The 10,554-nt window shown below is 38.2% G+C and overlaps 1 protein-coding gene across 1 annotated transcript in view; it reads left to right on the forward strand.

The window, feature by feature from the left end:
* FRMD3 (FERM domain containing 3) overlaps positions 1 to 9,516 on the forward strand; it is a 229,575-nt gene extending 220,059 nt beyond the window's left edge. Inside the window, exon 14 of the mRNA XM_075067252.1 lies at positions 7,391 to 9,516. Within this exon, the coding sequence (XP_074923353.1) occupies positions 7,391 to 7,986 (596 nt within the window). The 3' untranslated portion in view covers positions 7,987 to 9,516. The remainder of the gene's footprint in view (positions 1 to 7,390) is intronic.
* The last annotated feature ends 1,038 nt before the right edge of the window (positions 9,517 to 10,554 follow it).

The raw sequence follows: 10,554 nt of genomic DNA on the forward strand, positions 1-10,554 counted from the left end.
CTTATGCAACTGTTCATGTTTTAATCTGCAGTTGTGGAAATGAGGTTTAGTGCCATCCCAGCTTGTTTTGAAGTATAGTGTACATAGCTGAAGGGAGGAATTGAGTCCTGGCTGGTACAGTAAGATTTTATTCTGTAAAACTGGTACAGTTGCCCCAAAATGTTGCAAACCTTTGGTATAGATATATAATATAGCAGATAAGAGATGCCATTTTGAAGTGGTCTGATGCCAATAACATGTATAAAAGGATCTTTATCTATGGAATATAAGTGCCTATAAAGTAGACAAAGCATGAATGAAAGAATCACTACTTTCAGAATGTAATTTAATATTCAACCCAGAGATATTTTTATTTTAGTCCAAGTACTAACAGTAAAAAAAAAAAAAAAAACCCACCTTAACTAGTATTGAAAAAGCAGTGACCTGTAAAACCTCTCAAAACTTTAATAATGTATCCTCCCTGACTGAATAGAGTTGAAGACAGAATAAGGTTCATACACAAGTAAGTGCAAAAGATTCCCAGATGTGACAGAGACTAAATTAAATAATTGTCTCCAAGATTACTTTGGGGGGGGTTTCATCTCTCTTTCACCAGCATCTCAAAGTCTTAGGGATTTTCTTTTAACAGGGGCTCATCATTTAGTTAACCTTTAGTTCAAATGCTCTTGAAATGTATTCAAACACTAACAAAGGGGCCAACTTCTAAGATGATGTAAATTCTGCTGGAAAATTTGTTGTGGCAGAATGTCATAAAGTTTGCATTGCAGTGTCTTGACAGTGTTCTCCTGTAATTTTATAAAATCTCAACATTTTTAATCATGTTCTGCCATAATGGCATGGCATTTATGACTGTCAAACTGTAATGAGCCCCAGAATATATACTAGTATACTTTAGTAGGACTGTAAATTTAACTTGCAATAAGTGGACAATGCAAGAAATCCTTGATTTCACAAATGTTTTAGTAAGTGTTGAGTATGAAGGAAAGAAGAGAAGAAATTGTTTTAGTTCTTTATTTTTCAGATTGACCTTGCAGCACTGGCAGTTAGAAACACTGGCCTGTATTCTTCATTGCCAGACACCACCTGCAGTAATTTACATCTGTCTCAAGCAGGTGTATAACACTACTGTTCTGATTTGATAGGCTTTTACACTACTATAAAGGACAGCATGATATGCAAGATAGTGGAAAATATAGCCCCCTTTTGGCTTGCAAACTAAGGGCACTTGATACGGAGAGTAAATGTAGAACACTGACATGTTTACAAGATCACTTTTCTAGCCATAATCACACATTTACAGGTGATAACTGCTGAAGCTTATATTTATGGTGAAAACTCAATATAGTACATTTACTCATGACATGCAGCATTGGATTATGCTGTACCTGTTTCATTCAGAATTCCTGTTTGACCTTCTGAAAAATCTGCTGCCCACTGTCAACATGTGAATGCACTATTTTTCCTTTGCTGAAGTTGAGGATAATGTATGTATTAAGTACCATATTAATGAATGACTGTGGATAACATACATTGATAGCCCTAATTGGTTTGGCTTTTTCATGAGTGGTCCCCTTCATAGCCTTGCTCCTAAATAATTAGCTCAAACTAAATAATAGTGCTGTGTAATTAGGACCTGCCATTCCATTTTCAAGTCTTAACTCTTCATACTACCTTTCAGAAAATCATTAGCTGAAGGAATTTACTCCACTGCCTTCTTCCTGTATGTTACCAGCAAGCCAAAAGAAGTTTGCTAGATGTCTGAGATGAGAACAATGTTAATCACATTAATATGATCTTCCTTGTATGTGTTCTCTCTGCATATTATGCACACTGGAATTCACCATGGGGTGGGGGAGATGGCTCAGAGGCACAAATGAAAGTGACCTTGCTTTGGAGCAGTTGCACTTGTCCCCTGTGTGGTAGGAATTATATTAAGAAGGTGTTAGTGACCTTGTGCCTAAACAAGTAGAAGAAGGCATAGGGCAAAGATGTTCAAACTTGGATGCCTAAAATTAGGCACCTAAATCTATTTTAGGCACCTAAATAAGTGTCCTGATTTACCCTTTGCACCCATTGGATTAAGTGGAAGTCGAGCACTTCTGAAAATTGGGCCACTTAATTAGGTACTTAAATATGGAGTTAAGCGCCTTACTTTAAGCAAGAAAGTTTGAAAAGTTGGCTTTGACATTCAGGATCTCAGAAATATATTCTTTGAAAAACATTTTAGCGTGTAGATCCTGCACTGAACTGTGTGGTGGTTCCAAGATGTAAAAAGGAGAACAAGCTCATTGAAAAAAGTAAGAACAGGAGATTGTAATGTAAAATGTTGTGGAATGAGAAATACAGACTGCACAAAGTTGCTAAAGAATTATCGTACCAGTGTAAGGACGTCTGTGCTGAGATGGTCAAAAATCAATGACAAGGCTCATGACCTAGGATTGACTGAATCTGGAAACTTCACTACATGATCGATGCCTGGTGTAAAGCCATCAGCCATGGTCACTCTGGCTGGTGCAGCAGTTCTTGATAGACTGTGCATGTTGGGTGGTGGCTTAATGATCATAGATAAATGGAATGATAGTGGTCTTCTTTAGCTAGCTATTTAACTAGAGAAAACGTAATGTATGCAGAAATATAGCTTATAACTGCAATAGAACAGAAACACCAGCAGTATCCATAAGCTGGTTTAGTGATGCTTTACAATGTTACTACAAAAAAAAGTGTACTAACCTCCCCCCACCATCAAAAAGTGAGTCAAATCATTTTTAATATGATTGTTAATTTAAGTAATAATGCGCTATATTTTAAAACTGAAATAGTGAACTCCTATTCAGAATTATCTTGTCTACACCACTTGCTGTACTGAGGCTGTCTTTTTAACTAGGATTATTGTTTTTCAGTTCCTGCCCTGTTTCATATGGTTACAAAGGAGTCACACATCTCTGTGGTAGAACCTAGAGTTTTATATCTTTCCTATACGAGGTTAAGCAAATGCTTGTGTGTATTCATTTTAAATTTGGTTTTATATCTGTTGTTCTTTAACGGAGTTCTTCTTTGATCACCACTTTTGTTAACACTGAAAGACTTTGCAGGTCTAGTACAGGTGGCACTGGAAACACAGTTTCATTTTATTTCTCATTATCCAGTAATTAATGGCCATGCATCTTCTTATTTATACCTCACTTGTCATGTAGCATCTGGCTGTGAACCTCCATGGTGTTACTCTCGTTTTACACCTGTGTATCTTATTAAAACTGCAGTGGTGGTTTAGGGCCTTTGTGTCTATTGGTATTTAGACTTTTGCTTTAAGCAAAGAACTGGGAGTCAGTTGATCAGGGTTCTAATTACAGCTCTGACAGGAGGTTCTGCAGTTACTTTGGGCAAGTCATTTAATCTCTTTGTGTTGGTTTTGTCCTCTGTAGATGGATGCTCCGGTGTACCTCCCAGAGTTGTTGTGAGGCTTTATCAATCATTTGTAAAGCACTAAAACCTGGATGCACAAAAGGAGTTAGATGTCTAAGTCCACTTTAGTTTCAGGACCATTGCAAAGCACACACACCCCCTGAACCCTGTAGGCACCTAAGCTCCTGCCTCAGGGGATGTACACTGCCACCTCACTCTAGGCATCTGGACACCTATTTCCCACCTAAACCCCAGAGCGAGTCACAAACCAGGTGTTCAGCTGTCTAACTTGCATGGGGGAATTAATTTTTCTCTCTCTCTCTCATTGACGATATAAGTATTTATGACTAGGATGGAGATGGTGATTGTGAAATGCTCAAGGTGGTTAGAGAGACTACAGAAACAGAAAACTCAGTAATGGGGGGATTTCAGCGACTCCCATATTGATTGGGTACATGTCACCTCAGGATGGGATGCAGAAATAAAATTTATAGCCACCGTTAATGACTGCTTCTTGGAGCAGCTAGTCCTGGAACCCAAAAAGGGAGAGGTAATTCTTGATTTAGTCCTAAGTGGACCACAGGATATTGTCCACAGGAGAATATGCCTGAACTGCTCGGTAATAGCAACATAATATAGTTAAATTTAACATCGTTGTGCGGGGGAGGGAGAACCAAACAAACTCAAAATAGTAGCATTTAACTTCAAACAGGAACTACATAAAAATGAGGAAGCTAGTTAAACGGAAATTAAAAGGAACACTCACAAGAGTGAAAGGCCTGCAAACTGCTTGGAAACTATTTAAGAACTCCGTAATGCAGGCTCAAACTAAATGTGAACTTAAAATTAAAAAAAAAAAAAAGGGACCAAAAAAATAAAAAAGCAACCATGGCTAAACAGAGTAAAAGGGGCACTCAGAGGCCAAAAGACATCCTTTAAAAATTGTAAGTCCAATCCTAGTGAGGAAAATAGAAAGGAGCATAAACTCTGGTTAGCCAGGTATAAAAGTATAATTAAGCAGGCCAAAAAAGAATGTGAATATCAACTAGCAAAAGACACACAAACTAACAGCAAAAAATGTTTTTAAGTACATCAGAAGCAGGAATCCTGCCAAATAATCAGTGGGACCAGTGACTATCAATGTGTTAAAGGAGTGCTCAAGGAAGACAAGGCCATTGCAAAGGAACTAAATGAATCCTTTGCATCTGTCTTCACTGCAGAGGACATCAGAGAGATTCCCACACCTGAGCCATTCTTTTTAGGTGACAAAGCTAAGGAACTGTCCTAGTTTGAGGTGTCAGTAGAACAGGTTTTAGAACAAATAGATACATTAAACAGTAACAAGTCACCAGGACCAGATAGTATTCACCCAAGAGTTCTGCAGGAATTTGTATGTGAAATTGGAGAACTAACAACTGTGGTATGTAACCTATTAGCAGATAGCTAATACAGCCCCGATTTTTTTTTTAATTTATTTATTTTTAAAGGCTCCAGATGCAGTCCTGGCGATTACAGCCCAGTAAGCCTAATTTCAGTGCCAGGCAAATTGGCTGAAACTATAGTAAAGAACAGAATTATCAGATACATAGATGAACACAATATGTTGGGGAAGAGTCAACATGGCTTTTGTAAAAGGAAATCATGCCTCACCAATCTATTAGAATTCTTTGAGGGTGTTAATAAGCATGTGGACAAGGGAGCTCCAATTGATACACTATACTTGGACTTTCAGAAAGCCTTTCACAAGATCCTACATCAAAGGCTTTTATGCAGAGTAAGCAGTGATGGGATAAGAAGGAAGGTCCTCTTATGAATCAGTAACTGCTTCAAAGATAGGACACAAAGGCTAGGAATAAATGGGTCAGTTTTCACAGTGGAGAGAGGTAAACAGTAGTGTCCTCCAGAGATCCATACTGGGACCATTTCTGTTTAACATATTCATAAATGCTTCAGAAAAAGGGGTAAACAATGAGGTGGCTAAGTTTGCAGATGATACAAAATTATTCAGAATTGTAACTCTTTTCAGTCAGCTTTGGACTTAACCAAGGGATTTCAGAAAACTGGGAGACTGGGCAACAAAATGGCAGATGAAATTAACGTTGATAAATGCAAAGTAATGCACATTGGAAAAAAAATGATCCCAGCTATACATACAAAATGCTGGGATCTAAATTAGCTCTTACCTCTCTTGGAGTCATTGTGAATAGTTTCTGAAAACATTTGCTCAGTGTGCAGCAGCAGTCCAAAAGGCTCATGGAGGGGGGCAAATTGAACGTGCATCTCCCACATCCCAAGTGAGTGCTCTAACCACTGAGCTAAAAGTTATAAAGGTGGGCACTACCACTTCTTCATGCTAACATGGCAGAGGGGCCTAACTCCAGGAGAGGGTTCACAGCTGACAACAGCAAGCAGAGAGAGGCGCCTCCCTGTAGCTTGAATTTAGGTGACTCTTTCCGTGAGAGTGGTGGGGTTTAGCACACAACATTCTTGTTGGTATCTCCCACTGGCTAGCATTAGCGGCTCCCCATCTAGCATGCTGGCTTTTTGTCAATCACATTCTAAGGCATCTGTCTGTTCCCATTCATTGCATAGAGAGCCTAGGCACCTAACTCAGGCTCAGCATCACCATGCCTAATTTCTTTCGTGCATCCAGCTCTAAAAGTTTGCCACATGGTATACGCCATAACGTGGAAGTGTTACTTATTTTATTATTACCACACATACCCATGTATCTTTATTTGGGGACTGTTCCGTTTTAAAGATGGAGAACGTCTACAGCTGCTAATAGTAGTTACACGTGGGAATAAATTTGAAATTGTTCTATCACAACTCCATTGTCTCCTTTCAAAATCCCCACTCCTTGTTTGAGTCCCCTCCTTTCCCTTGCCCACTTCCTCCATTCTGCTACTCATTGCTAATAGCAGTTGACTGAAGTGATTAAAAACACTGGAATTTTTGATGCACTCATAGCAATCATGACTCAGCCAGAGCACTTTTCAAATTGGGATGTTTAAATTATTTTCACTTTGCTGTTGTCAGTGCCAACTAAAGAGAATGTAGTGGCATATTGGAGGAAACCTAGTGGGTTAGGAGCGAAGAAGAAGAAAGTGAAGGGAGAGACTTCAGGGGATTGGGAGATGGAAAACTCAAGAAGGAAAAGAAAGACAGATTGGTGAGAATAAGGAAGATTTAGTGTGAGGGAGGAGGGCTGGAAAAGGGAAGTATCAAGGAGAGGGAGATGAGACTGCTAACAAGGAGGGAGTGTAGGTGAGTGAGGGAAAAGGAAGGAAGGAGACAGACATGGGAGAGAGAGATTCCTATCAGGACCCAGGGTGTCTATTCACTTCCATCCATATCTCCTACTGTGTAGTCCGTCTTCTCCTTTCACATGGTTTCCTCTTGACAAGAATTTATAATAACCTATCCTGATGTCATGACACTGTGGTTGAATGACAGTGATTAAATTTCCCAACCTCTAGGTGATATCCTATCACTTTCTTGTCTCTCATTTCAAATGAAGGTTGGAGCTACATTTTCCTAACTGCATCCCAGTAACACCTGTTTGTATAGTAAAAACAGGAGCTGGATTATTGGAAGTTTGCCTTCTAGTAGAAAATGACCGCCTTCACTTTCCATATGCTGCAGTTAGCCACAAATAATGGCCTTAATTTATATATGCTAAGATTAAAATGTAATCAGGTCTCAAGTTTCAGAGGATTGAATTCCTGTAAAAGACACTCCTCCTCTGCTGCAGAATAGGTGGAATTTTAATGGGAAAGTCCTATTAGTCTATGCCAGCCACAACTATACAGTACTAAAAGGTTACTGATTTCAGTAATCAAGTTATAAGCTAGTGATCGTGGAATCCTCCTTCCACCACTGTGTTCTGAAAGTACATTTCGTTTGTACAGTCTCTTATACAGAATCCTACTGAAAGAATGAATTTGTCTGACATCAGAAACTGAGTCCTTTTATCTCCCTTCTTTAGGTATCCAGCTGCCTAAGGAAGATGAAATCTCTGTACCTATGATATCTAATTCCCCTGCTAAGGATGCTGAGGAGAGTGTAGATCTTACCACTGAAGAGGAAGAGAAGATCAAAGAGGAACCTTTAACCATCTCAGAACTGGTGTACAACCCAAGTGCCAGCTTGCAGCCCACCCCAGTTGATGATGAGATTGACATGCTCTTTGACACCCCATCGAGAGCAGAGAATGAGAGAGAAGATACAGATTCATTTGAAGAACTGGAAGCGGATGAAAATGCGTTTTTGGTTGCTGAGGAAGAGGAGCTGAAAGAAGCCCGTAGAGCGCTTAGGTGCAGTTATGACTTTGTGATGGGCAACATGCAGGTAAACGCATTTGTGAAGAGCTTCTCCAGGCTTCTTTTTGTAGGCCTTGGACTGTTGTTGTTCGTGTTTCCACTCCTCCTTGTCCTCTTGGAGTCGGACCTTGATATCTCCTTTCTTCATGAAATCCGTCAAACGCCAGAGTTTCAGCAATTTCACATTGAATATTACTGTCCTCTTAGGCAGTGGGTGGCTTGCAAAATAAACTTCATTCGTGACACGCTGGGAAACTCTTAAATGTTAAAGAAATATGATACAACTAAGGGCTATATTCAAAATTTCAGTTAGCATTAGCTTCTCGTAATGCCCATTGGGCCATCAGCAGGTAGCTATCTTCATTTTCAATCCATTAAAGACTGTTCAAGATCTAACATTTGCTTTTCGTAAACAGTTGCTTTAGTTATAGGCTTATCTGGTGGCCTTTAAATAACCAAAAAGAGGTCTTATTTTTATTTGAGTATTGACTTCCTGATCATCTGTTGCATCAGACAAGACTGGATAGTACTAGGGTTCATTATTTGCCATTACAAGCTATGATATTCTGAATCTCAATGATGATAGAGCTGAGAAGGAAATGTTTTTGAATATACTCCTTAGTGGTGTAACAGTCTTTTCTAACCAATGCCTATACAAGCAATGTTTATGCTGGGTTTTTGTTTCTTGATTTTGTTTTTTGTTTTTTATATTTTTATGTGTTTAAAATATTTTGGTAAATTTTTAGCAAAAGATGACTTCTGAAGTTGTTTAAGTGTACAGATTGGTAAAATTAATGCACAAGGGCATGTAGGGGATTTTTTAATGTTTTACCAATGGTTTGTTTTTTAAATATTTTGGATGGGCAATGAGTTTATTATAACTCTATAAAACATGGCCTACAGTTTGTAGAACATACAGAAAGTTTATTCAAGAGCTGGGGGGACTGGTGAGGGGAGATGAAATGGCACAAAATCCTTAAGTAAGTTTTTAATGGCACAGTTCTAAAGCTAAAGGTGGTGAATATCATTGAGAAAATGATAATCCACCTTCATCTGTGTCCTGTCATCTTACACTTCAATCAGTGCTAAGTTTTTGTAAGACAGTGCAAGTAAGTTTTGCCAGAAGGTGATAGATCTTCGGACTAAATGTAGATTATTGTACATAACATGGAAAGATGAAGAGATAGTAAATATCAGAAATGTCTAGCTATATTGGTAGATAAGTAACCTACTTTTTAAAATAGCTAGAGAATAAAAAGTATACAATACTTTAAAAATCAAGGCATTAGATTGTACAGTTGACATGCAGATATTCTACTGAATCATAATAAAAGGACAAAATATTTTTAAGAGAAATATCTTGGTTCTTTATTCCTTTTGTCACTATTCTGTGAAACACATCCCAGAGACTCATCATTTAATGTGTCATTTCCTGTGCATGCTGATTGTCTTACCATGTATGTGTGGCATTGTACTCATACTATTTCCCTATTGATGGGACTCCAGTCAATGAGGTTTATTATTACTTTAATGTGCTGAGGATTTGCTCCCAATATTGTGTAGAGAATATACATAAAACCTTGTGAGCATTTAGAAAAATCAGTGGGATTTCCCTACCCCAATCCAAATGCTACAGAAAAAAGGAAACTGTATTTTGTAAACTGGAGCATCATCATAGAGGACTGTTTTTTTTTTTAAATCAAAAGCATTTAGCGTGATCCTTCAGCCATAACACAAATAAAACTCGAATTAAAGCCAGTGGAAGTTTTGCCTATGTACTGGCTGCAACTTCACCCCAATTTTTTAAAATAAGAGATATATTTGAGTCTTTATCATATTGTACATACATGTTGTAACAGTAACTGTAATTCATATACTTCAGAATCATTTATGCTTGACAAGGGGAATTGCAATTCTGTTTCCTCTAAACCTTTGCAAATGATCAGTTTGAAATTTCCAACAGGAGAATTTGTTTTCTCCTTTTGTTTTTTTGACCCCTCTAGAAGGATAAAACAATCATAGCTCTTAGGAATTGTTCTTCTCCATTGTAACCATTTGGGTTGTTTCCTCATTTCCCAAAGAACAAAGACTACATAGAACCATTTAGTCCCCTCTCTTCTCACTCGTCTTTCGTCACTAGCTTGGTCCCAATGGCAATCACTATTTATTAGTCTTGTGTGTATTTCATCTTGCGTAATGTCCAGCTAAACAATCTGTTCCCCTTAAACAAGAATTATCCAGCCTAATATAACTTTTGACAGTGAACTAAAGTAGACATTTGCCATTAACAGGATATTATTCATACAAATGGTTTTCTAAAAAAGATGTCATCTGATGGATTCTAGGTGGTGACATTTATGAAAGCTGTCAACCTGCTAGAATACAGGGGCAGGGTTCCATGCTGGATCCTATTTATTAAGTCCTTTAATTATAAAAAGTCAGGTGCTGTGTTCTAACGTGTAGTTTTGTCTATGTAAAGTCATAGAGCTCCAGAAACAGGAGCATTTGTTTTGTTTGATTTAACTCTATCAGAAAATGGTTAATGCATGAGGAAAAGATTACCTCAGAGAATTGATAGTGCAATGAGGAGATATATAGGATTAAATGCAAGACTCTGTGTGTGTGCGCATTTTACTGTATGTGTATACAGCCCTGGCCTTTAAAGTTCCTCTCACCATGCAGGAGCTTTTCTGATCTATAAACTGAATTCCACTGAGAAACAGAGTTCCTGTAACATACCATTTTACAGCGTAAGACTTGGGACTTCAAAGGGCTGGAACTTTGTGTATTACACACACTGTGTGCATATTATACAAACACACACAGTATG

Source organism: Chelonoidis abingdonii, chromosome 6, assembly GCF_003597395.2.
Source record: "Chelonoidis abingdonii isolate Lonesome George chromosome 6, CheloAbing_2.0, whole genome shotgun sequence".
Lineage (NCBI taxonomy): Eukaryota > Metazoa > Chordata > Testudines > Testudinidae > Chelonoidis > Chelonoidis abingdonii.